This window comes from Lacerta agilis, chromosome 13 (assembly GCF_009819535.1).
Source record: "Lacerta agilis isolate rLacAgi1 chromosome 13, rLacAgi1.pri, whole genome shotgun sequence".
NCBI lineage: Eukaryota > Metazoa > Chordata > Lepidosauria > Squamata > Lacertidae > Lacerta > Lacerta agilis.
Genome location: NC_046324.1, coordinates 43,485,515 through 43,505,733, shown reverse-complemented (window position 1 = coordinate 43,505,733; position 20,219 = coordinate 43,485,515). Strand labels below are relative to the sequence as shown.

Here is a 20,219-nt window from a genome sequence, read left to right as displayed (position 1 = left end):
GCTGCATCCCTTCCTGCCCTTACCTGGTCTGCCAAACTGCTTGCCACTTTCTCAATCTCTTCCCTCACTGCAACAGACTGCCCACACCACGGAGCGTAGAAAAAGAAAAGGGTGATTTCCGAATCTTGGCGGATGTCCTCTGCACGATCCAGCTGCCCAAGGAAAAGATCGTAGACTGGAGACGTTGAAGAGAAGAAGCTGACTGGAAGCTTAGCTGGCATTGTCACATCTTTTGCGCGGCTATTGGGGGGAGGAAGAGAGGCGCGTGTGCATATGTCAGGTATCATGGGCGTGCGAACGTTAAGATCAACAGAACTTCACATTCTCTCACTTGGTTGGTTGGCAAAAGCTAAAAAGCAGCTTAGGGACATGCTTCCAGAACTGCAGAGCATAAACCAGTTACTCTGGATCAGAAGCTGCCGCCTTCTACTGTTGCACCCAGCAGAACTAGTATTCTGAGCCATGACACCTCTGATTCTGAAGGAAGTAGAGAGCCTCTGAATAGCAGCCATTGGTAGCCCTATCCTCTGTGACTCTACAGCACTCTTAAAACCACCATCTCCTCATTTTGTGCCAGTGAATTCCATTATGTGCTACATAAAAAGTAAAGTGGTACCTCAGGTTACAGACGCTTCAGGTTACAGACTCCGCTAACCCAGAAATAGTACCTTGGGTTAAGAACTTTGCTTCAGGATGAGAACAGAAATCGCACGGCGGTGGTGCAGCGGCAGCAGGAGGTCCCATTAACTAAAGAGGTGCTTCAGGTTAAGAACTGTTTCAGGTTAAGAACGGACCTCCAGAACGAATTAAGTTCTTAACCCGAGGTACCACTGTACTTTCTTTCCCCTGTCCCTCCCATTCCAGCAGGCCTCTCAGTGATAGCAGCCAGACTTTGGAATGCCTTCTGTCAGGTAATTTGTGAGGTGGAGAGACCAGAAGGACCTTTAAATGCCTTTTAAAAACGTAAATCCTGGACTCTTTGTAAATTATTATTCATTTTGTACACTGCTCAGTTTTATTTGTGAGATATAGCTGAGGTTTGCTTTTATTTTGTTTCTAGGAAATCTTATTGAATGCTGTTTGTTACCTTTTTTTTTTTTTTGCTTTTACATAAACTGCATAGATTTTTACTATATTAAGCGGCATAAAATGTTTGTAAGCAAACAAACAAATTTAGGAGGGGCGGACAGAAAGAAGAAGAGTACTTCTTCATACTGGGTTGCCCTCAGGCCCAGCATATGGGAATCCCAAAAGGATAAAGTTGGCAACTTTGGAAAGCAGGATACTGGGCCCAAAAGGCCTTTGGTCTGATCCAGCAGCATTCTCTTTATGTTTACTGTAGTTCTACTTCACGCAGTGGGAATTTGAATTTAATTGAGTTTTGATGTTACAAGCTGTGGGAAAAGGGTTGCCTTCCATTTCTTCTGCACACTGCAGTTTGATGGGAAAAGGCTGCCTTTGCAAATCACTCACAGGCTCTTCTGAGGGTGAAGGGCTGAGTGGGAGATTATTATTATTATTATTATTATTATTATTATTATTATTATTATTATTTGTACCCTGCCCATCTGGCTGGATTTCCCCAGCCACTCTGGGCAGCTTCCAACAAAAATCAGATACAAAAATATCACACATTAAAAACTTCCCTGAAAAGGGCTGCCTTCAGGTTTTTTCTGAATGTCAGGTAGTTGTTTATCTCCTTGACCTGTGATGGGAGGGCGTTCCACAGGGCGGGGGCCACTACCGAGAAGGCCCTCTGCCTGGTTCCCTGTAGCTTTGCTTCTCGCAGTGAGGGAACCGCCAGAAGGCCCTCGGAGCTGGATCTCAGTGTCCGGGCTGAATGATGGGGGTGGAGACGCTCCTTCAGGTGCATACACAACCCCACAGCATGGCCTCACAGCAGCTCCCATTAGCTTTAAGAGAAAAGTCCAGCTGTGTTTCTCAACCCTGAGGCTCCTACTGCATTACAACAATTAGAAACACATAACCATAGCACCTAATTGTTGTTGTCGCTCTTTTAAGTCCTAGAGAACTGTATTATGTTTCTATGTTTCTATGGATCCTTCTCGCCTGATGCCTTGTACACTAGTCAAAATCAAAACTAGGGACATGTCAAGTGTTTCGTGGACATAAAACCAGACTTGCCACTTGTATGTGCACTTGTTGTGGCTTCCTGTTCAAGGTTTCTGCACCACGCACTTGCTTGTAAACATTCTTTCGCCACATTCAGATGTTAGATTTTTACATGCACATGGAGATCAATTCACAAGCACATCTTAAAAACGTAAGGACTGGAACAGCCTTGAATAACATTACCAAGCAATAGTTTTTAATACGTGAACCAGATACCACAGATCACACAGTGCAAGTTCCATAGCACTTCAAATGCAATAGGATAAATTTCATGCAGAATGTGGCCAAATGTCAAGTGATGGCACAATGTGCAATGTAAATGCACCTATGAGTCACAGAAGGGTTGGGGGAGGAAGGGAAAGACCCAACGAAGAGTACAAAAAGGCAGGTAGCAGTAGTAACTAATTCATTGTAGACAAATTACATGGTAGCTAATCCTTATCAAAGGAACTGGCTTGATGGAACCAACAAGACAGCTGTTTTTTCCAAACAGCTGGCAAAAGAATGCAGGATAAATCTATCAACAGCTGCTAGCCATGACAGCTAAATGGAGCCCCCATGTACTCAGGCAGTATACCTCTCAATGTCAGATCCTGGGACCAGTGAGGGAAGACCATCACTTTATTGCCATGCTTCCTGGGGGCAGGGGTTTGCCAAAGGCACCTGAATTAGATGCAATTAGATTTCATCAGGGCTCCTCTTGTGGGGTCTTTTGTTAAAAAAGAATTAGATACAATCCTGGTGGCCAGGTCAATCAGCTGCTGTTTACCATGACCCCTAAAGAAGGCAATCTATGGGGGGAGGGCTCAACGGGGTTTTTTTTTGGGGGGGGGACAAACAACAGGATAGGGCTATTGCCTTAAGCTCTACCTAGAAGATTATGTAGGAAGTGCCTTATACAGAGTCAGGCCCCGTCTAGCTCAGTAACGTCCACACGGACTGGCAGCAGCTCCCCAGCATTTCAGACAAGGGTTCTTGACCTGCTTGGGGCAGGACCCAGGAACTTCTGCCTGCGAAATGGACGCCCTACCCACCAAGCTGCAGCATGGATGGTGCTATGGATGGCCCCAACACCCAGCGCTCTGCTTATGCCCAGGGATGCTCTCGCACTTGCTGCTTGGATGGGCGGGAGAGAGAAGAGAGACCCGGTCCACGAACAGCCCCTCCCTCCTCTTCCCCGCACGACCCTACTGCACTTCAATAATAATAATAATAATAATAATACCATCCCTCCCTTTCCCAGGTGAAGCCACTCGGGAGAAGCTGCCACTCCCTTTTCCCCTACACCTCATTAGCTTGCTGGGGCAACTGATTCGGATTAAACCTGCTTGGACTCTTGCACGGGTTGATTGGGGCTCCTTTGTGCAAGGGGAGGCTTTGCATTTTGCAGGGAGCACCCCCACGCGTTTCCAGGTGCCCCCCCACACACACCTGGGCATGGGCAGAAAGGCCCAACCTGAGCCCCCCCCTCCCCCGCGCAGGTGCGCCTTCGCTTACCTGCAAGTGACTTTGAGGGCGACCAGGAAAGCGCAGCTCAGCACCACCGCGGCGCCGCACAGCACCTCGGGCCGCCGGGCCATGCGGGAAGCGCCGAGCCACCGAGGCTGCGGCTTCTTCTCCTTCTCTTCCTTCTCCTTCTCCTCCTCCGCCTCCTCCTCCTCCAGCTGGTGTTGCGGAGCCTCGGGAGGCGCTGAGGGAAGGCCGGAGTCAGGTCCGGGTCCTCCGCATGCCGACATGCCCTCCTCCCTTCCGCACCGTCCCTCCCGGCCGGGGCCTGGCCCGCCCGGCCTAGGCGGGGCCCAGCGGAGCCCCTCACGCTCGCACACGTCGCTTGGCGGCCGGAGCGAGAGGCGCCTCCGCCGCCGCCACGTCTCCCCGCCCCGCCAACCAGCCAGCCGGCCGCGGAGGTGGGGACGGGGAGGAGGCGCGCGAGGCCTACGCTCCGGCCTCCCCCTCAGGCGGCGGAGCTCCTCGCGCAGGCCCGCCATGAGCCGCGGGGCGAGCGCGGGCTCCGTCGGCCCCGGGGGGGTTCGATGCAAGGGCGCCGCCGCGGCGGGGGTCTCCCGAGGCGGGCCATGGCGAGGAGGCCTGGCTCCTTTCCTAGGCCTCGGGCTCTTCCAGGAAGGACTGCCGGCGGCGGCTGTTCCCTCACACGACACAGGGCTACCCCCGTGTGGGAATTCGCTTCCACTTCAAATAAAAATAAATATATTGATCGTTATGTTCCGTTTATTGCACGCCGGCTCTGGCCCGCAAAGGCCTCGCTGCTTGAGGATGGAGGGACAAGATGGCGCCGCTCTTGTTCGGCGCAGAGGCAGCCGAACATGGCTGGCCCTTGAACCTCCCTTCAGTGCTGACCCCAGGCTAAGTTAGGGGGCGCAGGTCAGGTACATTTGGGCACGCCCAACCCTGGTATCTAAGGGTGTAAGAGCAGCCTTGCAGGGTCAGGTTCATCCAACTCAGCACCCTGTTCTAGCAGGGGCCACCAAGATGTCTGTGGGAAGCCAGGATTCCAGCACAAAAGCTCATTTCCTCTCCTGTGGTTTTGGAAACATGGCCTCCAGCTATTGGAGGCACAGCATAGCTAGCCATCACAGCTACTGGTAGCCAATAGTAGCCCTTTCCTCCATGAATCTGCGTAATCTTTTAAAGCCATCCCAAGTTGTTAGCCGTCTCTGTCATATGTGGGGAGCGAGTTTTAATTCTGCTCTGCCTGAAAGACACATATTATCGCAGCAAGAGTATGTTATGCTGGCTGGCTATGCTTGGTTTAATCTGGTTTAACCATGAAGGAATTTTGCTGGTTCATGGCCTCTGGCAAATCTGCACTGGAAGTTCCCCGACACTGGTACGACACACAAAAAATCCCAAGCTTTCCCCCCTGCTCACTATGCTTAATCTGGAAGTGGCTGCATTAAGTACAGACACGCATTGAGCTTTGCTGTTTTGCAAGGCTATTCTCATTGCTTCCATTTTCTGCCCCACATCCAGAGTGCTTTGTACAAATTCTAGGATGGCAGCAAAAGGAGCAAACCTCTTTCCTTTTACCAAATCAGACCAATGGGTCCATTTAGCTCAGTATGGTCTACACAGGCAGCAGCTTTCTGCCATGCTGAAATTTGGAACCTGTAGGTAGGTAAAGTGGATGCTCTACCATGACCCCCACACCGTTCTAGCTACTGCACTAAAGGGTTTTCCTAGCCTGTTTGATGGGGGCTTGTATCCTATAGCACTCTCGAGGCAAGTTGTAATAAAGATTACAACCCACCCCTATTAAAAACTTTCCCAAATTTTTTCTTAGTGCTGCTCAGATGTGCTCACAGGTAGGGGCGGTCTGAAAGCGCGTGCGCACACACCCCAGGAAAGAAACCTAAAAAGTGCAGAGCAGGACAGCCTTGAGATGCCATCAATCATTGTGCATCAAGGGGACTTTGGGTCAGTATTGGGGATCGTAGGATGACCAGGCCTCTGCTGCAAGGGTCCACAACTCACTACTTCACAGGCTATATTATGTCTTGGTGTGAATTTAGCAGGAAGTCCACAGTAGAAAATGTTCTATTTATGAGATCATTTAGCAAACATGCTTTGGATCAGGAACAGGGAATGTACTACAACTTCCATCACCTCTGACCACTGGTCAGTGGGGAGTCCTGAGAGCATCTGGGAGGAACACAGGTTCCCCATCCCTGCTTTACTGTAGCCACGTGGGATTAAGAGCATGGAGATGGCAGCTCACACTCTACCTCAGAAATGCACATATTCTACTCTGTTAACATACAACCGGGAAGTTTGTCTGTGTGTCCAGAATGGCTTCTCTTACCCCTTTTGCTATAGGGCTAATATTAACGATCCTTCAGGAGTCTGAAGATATGTTTAGGAAGAGACTTTATGTAAAGTTATCTTTATTACAGGCAATATTGGTCCATACAATACACAATACTGACATACAAGTGGAATCTTTCAAAATCATCATTTAAACAGCAAAGACCAAGAAACAGAATTTTTAACTACTTGATTTTCAAAAAAAAGTAATACGTGTCTCTCTTCCAATATCCTTTTCAGCAAGTTATATTGAAACATACAAATAGAGAAAAATACCCCATTCAACATATATTGTAGTTAAATGGTTATTTTGCTTTAAATCTTTTAATAAGAAAATCCTTTTATTATAGCAACCTACATAGAGATAAATAGCAAACTTGTTTTAAACAAATCCTCTCCATTAAAACATCTGAAGAATTTTATCCATCATTTTCTTCTGAGCCCAAAACATCTGTTTTTAGAAGCTTACCTTAAAAAGTTTTCAGCTGAAGGACCAACACTAGGGGCTTGCTAGGCATTACAATACCACCCTTCCCGTTACTTTCCAACTTTCTTCTGTCCAACAGAAGGCGAATAAGCACGTAAGACTTCAGGTTGTGTTTTTATTATAACTTCACCATTCTGTTTCATGAGAGCACAGACAGACCTGCCGACTCCCCCCCTACACATCTACTACATTTTGTTCTTCAGGAGGAACAATACAGGCCAATAAAAGCAGAAAAAATCTGCAGCTTCTGTCACATGCTTTTGATTATTGTCAAATTCTGATTTTATGCTTCCTTCTGGCAACACAAATGCATTGTTATAGTGTTAGTTTAAATCTTTAAACAAAAAACTATATTTTCCAAAGTCATTATCATTTGGAGCAATCAAGTGATCTTTTCTGGCTTTGCTCAGCTTCATTCTTAGAACGTGTCTCCGTTCTTCCCATTCACGGAGCTCAGCAGGTCCATGTGCAAATTTACAGTTGTTTCCCTCCACACAAGTACCAGCCATATACCTGTTTAAAAGAAAGAAGTGCAAGAGGTGATGAGCAAAACGTACTACACCCACAATGCTGGCTCAAGACATTTCGCAACAAAAAGCAGAGCACTGGGTGTCCCTCCTCACCAGCAGGCAAGACCCAACCCCTCAAGAAGTCTTGGTGTTACCATCAATTCCTGTCTTCACCCAGCCCCCTAAATTCTGTCACATGAAGCACCGTTCTTCATGGCACAGCCACCCCTGTGCAAACATGTAATTTAAAAGATTGGGTGGGGTTGTATACTTGACCTGGATGGCAGTGATGGGGAGCCTGCAGCCTTCCAGATGTTGGGACTCCAGATCCCACCAGCCCCAGCCAGCAAGTCAGGGATGTCAAAAGCTATAATTCAGCCAATATCTATCTGCAGAGGCACAGGTTCCCCAACCCCTGCTGAATGGGCATTGGATTCTGAGAATCTCAGCTTCCAACAGCATATAAAGTCCCTGTTTTCCCAGCACTAGCTGTGTGTGTCAGCCCCCTGCCCCCCACAAACTAATCCAGATAACCTATGTGACCGCAGACACTTTTTGGTCTCTGCCAGTAACTAAATGGTGGGTATTTGGGGGGGGGGGCAACTGCCTTACATTTTGTCCATTAAAAGGGGAGGTGGAATCCAAGACTAAGAGTATTCCTGCTACTAAAAAAATTGTTGGAGAAACTGGACATGCAGAGAAAGGGATTAATTTCTTTCATGAGCAGAAATCACCCAAAGTATGAGATAAATAAACAGATGCAAGGTCACCATAGCCACTTGCCATGGCAGTGGCCCAGCGTGGACAACAGAAGTGATTAAGGCACACCAGCAAATTAGTGCCGGGGTCTTGTGCTCGGTGTCTGTGTCAGGGTCGGACTTGAGAAGTGAGTTGGAGTCTGTTATGTCTTGAGTTGCTCGAGCAATCAGATTCCCAACAAAAATGTAACCCAGTGTACAAGCTGGTAGGAGTGCTGATGAACAGAGAAGAGAGAGCCCTGCTAGGTACAGATTCTTGAATGCTTCAGTGTTAAGGCAGAAAGTGCTCATGTCACAGAGAAGGTGTAACCCATCTCACATGAAATACCCAAGAGTGCAAACTGCTCAGCTTCATTCCATATGCAAAAAGCAGCAATAAAAGCCTTCTCTCAGGTACAAAAGATCACAATGAGAAATGGCCTCTTCCCTCCTCTTCGGTTGTAGGGAAGGTGCTTATAACCGTGTAACAAAATGGATCAACAACTGGACATCTATTGTGTACAAAACTGGAAACTTTGACTCTACTGCAGAGGTGAGGTAGCTCCTAAGATACCAACTTCCATCATCGGCAACTATTGGCCATGCTGGTTGGGGCTAACGGGAATTTACACCCAACAACATCAGGAGGGCTACAGCTTCTCTGCCCCAATTAATATAATAATAATAATAATAATAATAATAATAATAATAATAATAATAATAATAATAATAATAATAATAATAATCTATTACTTATACACCGCCTATCTGGCCAGGCCTCCCAAGCCACTCTGGGCGGCTCCCAACAGATTATTAAAAACACAATAAAACGTCAAACATTAAAAACTTCCCTAAACAGAGCTGCCTTCAGGCGTCTTCTGAAAGTCAGGTAGTTGTTTATTTCCTTGACATCTGATGGGAAGGCATTCCACAGGGCGGGCGCCACTACCGAGAAGGCCCTCTGCCTGGTTCCCTGTAACCTCACTTCTTGCAGTGAGGGAACTGCCAGAAGGCCCTCGGAACTGGATCTCAGTGTCCGGGCTGAACGATGGAAGTGGAACCCCAACTCAACCACTGGCTTTGTGTTGACCTTGTGTCGAGATGAACACCAAGGAGTCAAAATGCACCTACCTATCACAAATGCTGAAATAGCCAGTTGGAAAGCGATGCTGCCAGCAGTTTTGGTCATCTTCTGTGTGGAATACTTTCTCTTTATGCTTTTCTGAGGAGATGTGGCCTTGCCATTGTTTCTCACTGTTACAGTTCTTCCCACACATCCAGCAATGGAAGTCCACCTGGTTCACAAACGCAAGGATGAGCCAACGCAGGAGGACAAGGCACAGTATGCAAATCTGGTTAACCTGAACAACTGATGACATTTCTCTGGCCATGACCCATGGGGCTTTGAAAGTGAGATTGTAGCAGGAAAGGAACAAGGATTGTCCCCCTGATAGACCATTAGGTCTGTTCTTTGCCAGCTTCACTCAAGGTGGGCCTGGTGGCGGGACAGGGGAAATGGAGTACACGGTCTTAACAAGCTTAGCAGTACACACGTAACAATGGTGTCCACTGCTTTAAGCTTGCAGAGACACTTGAGGATGTGTGTGTGTGACTTCCCTCAACCCCAAATTAAATATATGATGGGCCTACTGTCACCTAAGGCCTAAGGTTCCTTGTCTCTCACCGTAACTTCAGCATAATCTGTTGGCATGTGAATTTGCTTCCCATTTTCCTTGTTTGCTTGAGCAGCTGGGTCCTCCCCCTTTTCCGGCTTTTGGCTCTTCAGCCACATTTCATACAACTGCTCCATGTCTTGAACTAAGGGAGAACAGAGCTAAAATAAGTTTGCAGCAATTAAGTTAAGAGTAAGTAAACTGAATAGGCCGATACTATGAATACATCATGGGCTCACTGAAAAGGAACAAAGTCCAGATCTTTTATTATGGTGGCATACTTCTCAGGGGAGCAGACGTAGCTCAGTGGTACAGCATCTGCCCTGAATGCAGAAGATCCCAGGTTCAACCCCTGGGATCTACAAATAGAACTGGGAGAGACTGTGGCCTGAAATCCCAGAGAGTTGCTGCCAGTCAGAGCTAGATGGACCAATGTTCTGACTCAAGACAGCTTCCTGTGTTTCATGACTCATCTTCGGGGCAAACTTTAGTTTAGAAAACAAGTCACAGGGACTCAAACGTTATCTAGGTCACCTACTGGAGGAGGTAGGAAGGAACAGGCCATGTCTGGCATGGCCAACTTGGAATGGAAGGAACTGAGGAATTTCCAGCTGCACTGTCTTCTCTTTCAGCCCACTTTGCTCCCACCAAACATGGCTCACACTGGAAGGCACAGAGGAGCCCATTCATACAGACACGTTTTAATTTTACTTCCAAGTGAACTGACCCAATACAAAACAAAAACAGAAAAACCGCTTTCCGAAAACGTCTTGAGACACTAGACACAATCTTCTGGGATCCGAGCAAGAATGCCGTATGTGCAGGATTTGACATGCTCTGCTCTTTGCATAGTTTAAACACATGCACATAGGATGTGACTTATTTTCGCATGGAAAAAGCGAGAGGTTATGCAAGAAACTGCAACCAATGCTCTTGAGAATCGGTTTTCACCAACTTTTAATAAAAGATTTTAGTTCTCATGGATGTAAAATGGGTGTTGAGTGTACCCAATGGCATACCCAGAGACGGTTTGTATGGTTATCTAAGAGATTTGTGGAAGGGTTCACACAGAGATTGCAGAGCATCACTACTATGTAAAAGTCCAATGCAGTCCCACTCAGATAAAATGGCAGATGACATCTATTCCCTGTCATTTTTTTCTCCACTAGCTCGCCTCAACCTCTAAATCTGCAGGTCTCAGTTTTGCATTGCTTCCTGAAACGTTCTAGGATTTGATAAAGTCGAAATACCAACAACATTAACGCAGCATGCCAATTAACTTGCACAGAAGGTGTATAAGGCGAATAACCTAAAGCAGAGTTTGGAAACTGGGTTTATGTGGCATTGAAACGGGACTTATCCAGCCATACTCGCAGACTGTCCTGATCCTATGGATCTGGACACAGACATAAAAAAATCAAGGCAGATAACAAGGAAAACCCATACCTGAGAGCAGGCAAAGGGGATCAAAATGCTAACAGGTTTACAGTGTGCTTTCCTGCATTGTTTAAGTTTACTTACTGCCGTTCTCCTTCATATAAGTCCACATTTCTCGCTCTTCATGACTGTGAGCAAAGGAGCAGTTTCCGACATACTGACATTTCTTGCCCGATGCAATATGATTGCACAGCTAGATAAGGAAGAAATAAGCTGCTCTCAGAGAAGCTGTATTCTGCATGAGGAACGATTTGAAGTCTCTCTCATTCATTCTCTCTCTCTCTCACACACACACACACACACACTCTCTCACACTTTGCAGAAGATGATACTAGGTGCAACACCTATTTGCATAAATTGGTATTGGAGGAACACCTGAGTTTGGTGGGTTGTGTCCATCCCTTTAACTGGTTTTTAGAAAATCAACAGAGCAACCTTAACATAAAGTAATGTCCGGAATCTTCCAGTTCACTTTCTGCAGACAGCAAGTGCGGTGAAGGGGTTAAAAAATGTTAAGCTTTGGGGAAACCTGGGTTCAACTGCCCACTTAGCCATAAAGCTGGTTGGAATGACCTGGCACCAGACACCAACCTCACAGCGTTGTTGTAAAGATAAAATGGGACACACCTCACCCCCTTTGTGTATCACCTGAGCTTCTTGGAGGAAAGGGAGGATGAAAATTCTTGGCATGATGTTCGTGGTCCAGCATTTGATTTGATTTTTAATGCTTACAGCCATGGAACATTTTAACACCAAAGTATAAGATCAACTTCTTCCCACAGATTGTGCTAAAGAACCAACTCTGGATTTTCTGTCTCCAAACGATGCTAGCACTAGGAGGAACATACACAAAAACCAAGCCCATATTTTAAAGGCATGCTCACATCAAACTGCAAAGGCACTTGCTTCTTTGTAGGAAGTGGGCGAATCGTATTCCACTTCTTACGCTCGTTTGACATCACCAGCATCACCCGGCGATCTTTGGTCCATCTGTAAAAGGACAAGGCTAATCAGGGGAATAACTGAAATTGCACAGCATGGCTGTGGCAGAAGGAAGCTCACACCAGGACTTTAGACCCAAACAGTTCCTACAATACAGCTATCTTCAACCTTCGCAGACCCAGGACCCACTTTTAAACCAATCATTCATTGGGGGACCCATTTCCTAATATTTTATTGTATATTTGCAAGGTGGTAGTGCTGCTATCGTGACCCACCGTGGATCAGGCTGCAACCCACCAGCTGAAGACCAGCTCTATAATACATGCTTTTGTTTATACAAGGGATGAGGAATTTGTTTCCCATACATTGTTCAATTCCCATCAGGCCCAGACAGCATAGTCAATAGTCTGGGATGATGAGAGTTGTAATCCAGCAACATCTGCAGGGACAAAGGTTCCCAACCCCAGTTTACATCAAGCGTCGCAAACGTCATAGGATCAAACAGCTTCAAGTTCCCTTTCGGTGAGTGAACAAAGTGTGTCCAGAGGCCCAGCCTTCCGCTAAATTTCTACGCTCATGCCTTTGCAAAGAGGAACTGGCACAAACCAAAGAACCTGTGTTTTGGGCAAAAGGATTGAGGCAGACCTAGCTGAGTTCTATGCAGGTTACACCTAACAAAGATTCATTTAAGGGTCTTCTCCCAGATTCCACTTGAGACTCTGAGCAGATTGTGATGCCTGACCCACTTTTAGGGTGCAGCCAAGGTTAACAGGTCCAGGAACTCAAACCAAAGGCTGTTATTCATAAAAGCTTTATTTTTTTTAAAAAAAAAGGCTACCTTGGTTTATCTCATGCTTTATCTGCACTAAGACAAACCATTAGCCCAGGGTTCACACAACACACTAAACCAGCGGGCACCAGAGGAGATGCAAAACAGCCATAATCCAGGCTCTAGGAACTGCATGTTCATGCTAAGCCACTGTTTGGGCTTGATGTTACATGTGAACCGGGTCTGTATGTTACAGTTTTAATATTGGCAGCTCTCCAGTTTAGCCGGTGAGTGGAAGTTTTCATCTGGTAAGGACAGCATCGTTGCCATGTTCTGCAACAAGGCAAAATGTATCCTGAAATCCTACCTAAAAGACCTAATTCCCAACCTAGTGATTCCCTGCCGGCAACCACCCCAAGGGCATTCCAACAAGCATCCAACCCCAGAAGGGAGCCACGTGACTTACGGATGCCTTGCCTTTGCGCTACAGTATTTCTTGTTTTTGTCTGGCTCACTAACTTGGCCATTTCTCCAGCACTGTGCGCACACAAACTTCATTTTCAAATTCAGAGATCCGTGCTTCACTTGGCTGCTGAGAACCTGGAAACGAAACGAAAAGCAAGACCGTTTAGGTTTGCAAAAACAGTCCAACACCTCGGCTGTCTTTTCCTGTATCAACGCTGCCTGGAAAATGAACATCTACTTCTGAGTGGCTCTTCTGCACCAGGGAAGATTAGGAAAGGGGCGACGAGGGAAACTCCGTACCCAGGAAGCTGCCTAAGTCAGGCTTCCTCAACCTCGGCCCTCCAGATGTTTTTGGCCTACAACTCCCATGATTCCTAGCTAGCAGGACCAGTGGTCAAGGATGCTGGGAATTGTAGTCTCAAAACATCTAGAGGGTCGAGGTTGAGGAAGCCTGGACTAAGTAGTTTGTGACATTTGTCCATCTATCCCAATATGGACTTTCCAGGATCTCAGGCAGAAAAGGATCTTTCTCCAGTTCCTGCTATCTGATTGGTTTTCAACTAGCAATGCAAAGAACTGAACCCAAACCTTTGTATCCCAATCCCTGAACTCCAATCCCTTGGTTTTCGTGAGCCAGTGTGCTGCCTGGGGCAATCTGAGAAAAATACCTGTGCTCCATGTGCATTAGACTCCATAGCCTGCCAATATTTTTTTGATTCTTGAACAATAGCCTCATGAGAAATACCTGTGGAGAGGGAGACATGCATTTTAGGCAATTTTGATGTTGCTAACCATTGCACAAGCACTACCGAGACCTCCAAGGCTGACATTTTATGAACATTTCAGTATTAGCGACTGACATTTTTCAAAAAAAAAAGTTTAAAACAGTAATATAAAAATGTTGCCATATGCGATGTGCAGAACAACCTGCATGCATTTTTTTACTCCCAGATTAAGCATCTGTAGGATTGCAGTTAACAGTTCATTCACAAAACGTAGCTTTCCACAAACAGTCGATTTTGAATAGACATTAACCTTACAAGAGAGTGAATCATTTTAAGACAGCTTTTCTGCTTGAGCGCAATCGGTTTGGAGAAAGTTTGCAGTCTTCAAGTATCAGGGCACACCTGGAATCTGGCAAGGATGTCTGCAGAAGGCACTGGCATTAGCTGGGTCTTAGCAAAGAAATGTACGCGCTCTGGAATCTTCATTAATCAGAAAACCTCACTGACACAAGCCTATGTATGTGCATTCAGAAATATGCCACACTATGTTCAGTGGGACTAACTCCCAAGTAATTGTGTGCATGACTGCAGTCTAAAAACACAAAAGCAGAACCACTAAAAACATGCAGCAAGACGTAGCTCTTGCCTACTTCTTGCTGAAATGCAGTTACACTTCGCAGACACATATTTAAGGGATGTAGCTGCAATGCACCTGTTTTGCTGGGAAGGAGTGTCATGTTTTACATCACCCGGGAGTTGGAGTGGGAAGACCTCTCTCGAGGTCCAGAGGGGTTAAGCAGTCTATAAAAATGAACTCTGACCATACAGAAAGATGTTTTTAGCACCCATTATTGCACCAGACCTACCTGTCTTACTCTGCATTATCCACACTTGGAGCTCTACAAGACTGTGAGCGTAGAAACACTCGTCATCCCGTGAACAGCCATAACGAACTTCATGCCTGCACAAATCTAGCTGACATTGAGCGTGAAAAGGTCGTATCTTAGAATACTTTACTGTTGTTTCCTGCAGAATGTGGACAAGGCACCTAGTTGTTGTTTTAAAAAAGGTGAGTGTCAGTAAAAGAAAGTTTTGGAAAAGCTGCTTCAAAAGATTTTTGGTTTAGGCAATGAATATTTAAGCCACCAACACCAGAAAGAGGTTTATATGCTCCACAGACTCCTGTCAACATTCACTGTGGTCTACCACGGTTTCCTCTTGCAATGTTACAGAACCTGCAAAACCCATCACCTTAACCAAGCTGAACTTGATTAAATTTGCTTTAATCAATAATACACACCAGGTGTGGGGAGCCTTTGGCCCTCCAGAAGTTGCTGCGCTACGGCTCCCATCATCCCTGGCTATCAGTCCTGTTTGCTAGAGCAACATCTGGAGAGTCAAAGCTTCCCCACACCTACTTCAGAACAATTAATCCTACTTAGCATTTGTTTATTACAGAGATGGGGTGTTGAGACTGAGAGGGTGATTTATTTACTCATTTACAGGAATAATTATATACCACCCGCTCATAAAATATTAGGGCACAATAGAGCAAAAACAAAAAACAAAAACCCGCATTAAGGCAGCATGAAACCATCACAAAAATGACTAACTACTCAAGAGAATTTGAGACAACTGCATGGGCCTGCCGGCATAAAAAATAATCTCCAGGAGAACGTGATAGTCAAAAGCATGGGTAGGCAAACTAAGGCCCGGGGGCTGGATCTGGCCTAATCGCCTTCTAAATCCAGCTGGCGGACGGTCCGGGAATCAGCGTGTTTTTAGATGAGTAGAATGAGGACAACCAACAGTACTCCTTCACATGATCTCCGTGATTGAGTTGGGACACAGTGTTTCAGGCCGTCCTCAAGGGACCCCGAACCCACATTGTTCAAGGGCTTTGCATAGCAAGACAAGACCCTTGGGGCTGGGCAGCTTCCTTAAGGCCACCTAGTGCATTTATGGCTTTTCAGGTGGGGGCTTCCTGATCTGTAGCTTAGTCACTATACTACTAACATATTGATACTAACAGATTGAGGTTGAATCCTGACAAGACAGAAGACTGTTTTTGGGGGACAGGGGGCATGTGGGTGTGGGGGGGCTCCCTGGTCCTGAACGGGGTAACCGTGCCCCTGAAGGACCAGGTGCGTAGCCTGGGAGTCATTATGGACTCATAGCTGTCCATGGAAGCGCAGGTTAATTCTGTGTCCAGGGCGGCTGTCTACCAGCTCCATCTGGTACGCAGGCTGAGACCCTACCTGCCCATGAATTGTCTCACCAGAGTGGTGCATGCTCTAGTTATCACCCGCTTGGACTACTGCAATGTGCTCTACGTGGGGCTACCCTTGAAGGTGACCCGGAAACTGCAATTAATCCAGAATGCGGCAGCTAGATTGGTGACTGGGAGTGGCCGCCAGGACCACATAACACAGGTCCTGAGAGATCTGCATTGGCTCCCAGTACGTTTCCGAGCACAATTCAAAGTGTTGGTGTTGACCTTTAAAGCCCTAAACGGCCTTGGTCCTGTATACCTGAAGGAGCATCTCCACCCCCACCGTTCAGCCCTGACACTGAGATCCAGCACCAAGGGCCTTCTAGCAGTTCCCTCACTGCGAGAAGCAAAGCTACAGGGAACCAGGCAAAGGGCCTTCTCGGTAGTGGCGCCTGCCCTGTGGAACGCCCTCCCATCAGGAGTCAGAGAGATAAACAACTACCTGTCATTTAGAAAATACAGTGGTACCCCGCTAGACGAATGCCTCGCAAGACGAAAAACTCGCTAGACGAAGGCATTCGTCTAGCGGAAGGCTGCCCCGCAAGACGAAAAAGTCTATGGGGCTGCCTCGCAAGACGAAAAATTTTCGTCTTTTTTTTTTTCCCGTTTTGCGGAGCGCGGCTGTCATTGCCGCTCCGCAAGACGAAAAACCCGCTAGACGAAAATTTTCGCAGAACGAATTATTTTCGTCTAGCGGGGCACCACTGTACCTGAAGGCAGCCCTGTTTAGGGAAGTTTTTAATCTGTGACTTTGTATTGTATTTTGGTATTTGTTGGAAGCCACCCAGAGTGGCCGGGGAGACCCAGCCAGATGAGTGGGGTATGAATAAATTATTATTATTATTATTATTATCGGTCCTGTTGTATCACTTGATTCAGGAATCTAAGAAGCAGACCAGAGTATCTGGCCCATCAAACCCAATCCCAGATGGGCAGGTGCTGTCTCTCAGAGGAGGCCTCCCCATCACTAGCTACCACGACCCTTTATTTTAGCTGGGGATGCCAGGGATTGAGCCTGGCATGCAGAGCAGCTGCTCTACCACCGAGCCACAGCCCCCTCCCTGTAACTCCTGCTTCAGGCTCACCTGATTGGGGAAACGTCTAAAATGTGTTCCAGGTCTGTAACAGGTCTGTATCCACCTGTACAGCTGACAGAAATCAGCCCTGTTCCCATTGAATCCAAGGAAAGCTCGGATCAACACAAAATGTTAAGAGGAGGGCCACGAGCCTACCACTGGCGGAACTAAAAAGGCCTCAAAATAAGAATCAGTAGAATTTGGAACCTAAATGCAGTTGTTTTTCAACAGCACAATGTGGCAATGTGTCTATGTAAGGAGATGCAGCAGACCCACAATGGCTCCCGAGTTCAACCTGACTGCCACGTATAAAGAAACGTTTTCATAGTTGTGCTGCTGCTATGGCTGAAATAATCTAGTTATGCATGGAGGAAGACCCAGATAGGGACACGGGAAGCTGCCTTATAGTCAGACCACTGGTCCATCTTGCTCGGTACAGTCTACTCTGACTGGCAGCAGCTCTCCGGGGTTTCAGGCAGGGCTCTCTCCCAGCCGAAACCAGGCGGGAGATACCACTGGGGATTTGACCAGGGACCTTTCGCATGCAAAGCAGAGCTACAGTCCACACAATTTATTCAACAGCTAAGGGAAACTAGAACACGCACATGCACCTATAATACACACAGAGAGGTATTTTAAAATTCAGGAAAGACAAGATATAGGGATCATCAACATACTTGTTGTCTTCAAAGTCGTGCATAGCAGGATGAGAGCAGTAAGAGGCGTTATCCTTATTTTTGCTTATTATTCTTGGTTTATGCTCAAAACATTTCTGAAAAACAAAACCAAAGTGCTTTATAACAAGAAGAGGGGGAAAGGCACCTGTCTGCTATCAGCAAACTCAAGTAGTGAGTGCCAACAGGACTGAAGCCATTGAAGAACGGGAAAGAGGAATGAGCAGGCTCTAGAGAACCCTGGAAGCTTGCGGAAGTAAAAAAGCATATTTTTAAAAACCCAACCACCTAAGGAGACCCAAACCACACTGCATTGCAGCTCCAACTTGTACAAAGCCTAACAAGAAAGTCTTGACTGCTAAAAGTGGGGATTAGAGGTGTAAGTCAGGACATTCCACTTCAAAAACCAAATTATTCCTGGAAGTTCACCTAGCACAGGGTTGGGGAAGAGGACCCACTGGGGGACATTTTGATAGGCAGGTAGGGCAATCTAACTGTTTAATCGCCTGCGGCTGCCAAGACATTAGATGACCCACCTTGAAAAGAAAGAATCGGAGGCATATCCGAAGTATGCTCCAGATTTTTCAATTTCTTCTTTTGCAGCCTGGGCCTAAGTTTAAGCAGAGGTGCAAAAGGTAGATTCCTGCAGCCAAGCTCAGTGGGGCTTGAATTAGGCACCAGGTTTAAAAGGCACACAATGAGAGCCCCTTTGCAGCTTTGTCTTTACCTGAAACTATGCCTGGCCTCACAAATGATATGGGGCAGGTGGGCATGGGTCTGGGGGGGAGGAATGGCCTCAGAGGCCAAATTAGGACCCCTGCAGATTCTAATTAGGCCCCAGGGTGGGAGGTCCCTCAGTGCTGACACAGCACAATTGTGCTGCACGATATTCCTTTGACTGGTTCTGCTTAACATTTGTTGATACGCACCTCACAAAGAAACATGAACTGCCCGTGATGTTCCTGCAAGAGCCGGGACACGGTCAACCTGATCTCTCCACTGCCTTCAAAGAGAGCTTCGCGACTGAAGGCCCCTTTGCGTTCCAGAGTCCAAACATCTATTTCTTCTTGGCAGTAAGCAAAAGTGCAATGGCCAGGATATCTGCACTCCTCTTCGGCAGCAACATCTGGAATATGACAGGACATTTAAGTGAGCTTGGAAAGCCTTTATGCAGCATCGACCTTCCTTTCGTCCTCACTCATGGCTGTACAGCCTCTGCTTCCTTCTGGACCACTGGATGGAAACAGGGAGGGGGGATTTCTTTCTGTATTTCCTGCATCTGCCCAGCGATACAGCCCCAGCCCCACATTTTGTTTTAGGCCAGAGTAAAGTTACAGAAAGGGGTTATGTTCTCCTTACCAAACAGCTGGATGTCGCACCTGAATTCTCACCCACGTCTAACCACACACCTAATTTCAGAAGCAGCCAGACAGTGATAAGCCAGCTTTTCTTTAGCCACCCAAAGAAACGGATATGAGAGTGGCTGTGCTCTGCCTCCATACCTGGAGGCAGTAATGTTTCTGAATACGTTGCTGGAAGCTGCAGGAGGGGAGAGGGCTCTTGTGCTCAAGTCCTGCTTGTGCATTTCCCATAAACATCTGGTTGGCCACCATGAGAACAGGATGCTGGACTGGATGAGGCCATTGGCCTGATCCAGCAGGCTCCTCTTATGTAGGCTACTGGCTAGCTCCTAGCTTCCGTTTCTCTTTTGAGAAGTGGAAATAACCACATCACTTCGCAGGGGTTGCCACAGAAATAATGGCGGAAATAATGCTACCCACATCAGGTCTTCAGGAAAGAATAGGCTACAAATCAATGAGCTTAAAATGCATATACCCACGAGTGAAAATCCTCACCTTTACATATATAATACGGTCCCACATACTGTGTTTTTGTTGGCCGTGGCCTAATTTTCTTCCATGATTTATCTTCAGAGTTCTTTATTCTACCTACTAAGATATCCTTCTTACACATGTGCTCTAGACTGGGAAGGTAAGTATAATCCAATACTTTTGGACCTAGAAGAAAACAACAGGGAGGGCTTAAAATGTTTGTCTTTTATTCACAGCCATTAATTGTAGAACTGAAGCAAGTCAAACAGGAAGGTGACCAACCTCAGCTCAGCTTTTAACTTGCATCCCTCTACCTAGAAAACTAGATCAATAGCTGTGCTTTTGCAAGGCTCCTGTTTTCGGATTCTCCCCAACCCACAAAGAACAAAGGGTAGGTCAGACATCATGTCAAGCCAGGGTTTAGTATTAAATATGCATGAGCTGTCAAGAGCTTTGGGATCTCATCCTCCTCAGCTCAGAAATTTCCCTCTTTGCCACAGAAATCCCTCTTTCAAACCATAGGCTGATGGCAGTAAACAACAGTTTGCCCAACACCAGGACAGGAGGGAAGGAACTGCTGCGTCCAAGGGGAGGAAGTGTCTAATCCTGAGGATCTTGACTATTAATCCATCAGACTGAGGTATAGCACTATGTTTCAGCCACCTC

General features: G+C 46.7%; 2 protein-coding genes across 4 annotated transcripts in view; both read right to left on the bottom strand.

The window, feature by feature from the left end:
- The window catches only part of TXNDC11 (thioredoxin domain containing 11), a 38,359-nt gene extending 34,217 nt beyond the window's left edge, over positions 1 to 4,142 (bottom strand). The window contains exons 1-2 of the mRNA XM_033166859.1: positions 3,631 to 4,142; positions 24 to 240 (exon numbers count right to left, since the gene is read on the bottom strand). Of these exons, the coding sequence (XP_033022750.1) occupies positions 24 to 240; positions 3,631 to 4,121 (708 nt within the window). The 5' untranslated portion in view covers positions 4,122 to 4,142. The remainder of the gene's footprint in view (positions 1 to 23; positions 241 to 3,630) is intronic.
- Positions 4,143 to 6,018: 1,876 nt separating this feature from the next.
- The window catches only part of ZC3H7A (zinc finger CCCH-type containing 7A), a 30,072-nt gene continuing 15,871 nt past the window's right edge, over positions 6,019 to 20,219 (bottom strand). For all 3 annotated transcript variants that reach the window (XM_033168062.1, XM_033168063.1, XM_033168064.1), the window contains 11 exons: positions 19,578 to 19,739; positions 18,651 to 18,847; positions 17,725 to 17,819; positions 14,566 to 14,747; positions 13,643 to 13,719; positions 12,976 to 13,109; positions 11,683 to 11,788; positions 10,883 to 10,991; positions 9,373 to 9,506; positions 8,820 to 8,983; positions 6,019 to 6,955 (listed from right to left, as the gene is read on the bottom strand). In XM_033168062.1, coding sequence (XP_033023953.1) covers positions 6,766 to 6,955; positions 8,820 to 8,983; positions 9,373 to 9,506; positions 10,883 to 10,991; positions 11,683 to 11,788; positions 12,976 to 13,109; positions 13,643 to 13,719; positions 14,566 to 14,747; positions 17,725 to 17,819; positions 18,651 to 18,847; positions 19,578 to 19,739 — 1,550 coding nt within the window. In that variant the 3' untranslated portion in view covers positions 6,019 to 6,765. The remainder of the gene's footprint in view (positions 6,956 to 8,819; positions 8,984 to 9,372; positions 9,507 to 10,882; positions 10,992 to 11,682; positions 11,789 to 12,975; positions 13,110 to 13,642; positions 13,720 to 14,565; positions 14,748 to 17,724; positions 17,820 to 18,650; positions 18,848 to 19,577; positions 19,740 to 20,219) is intronic.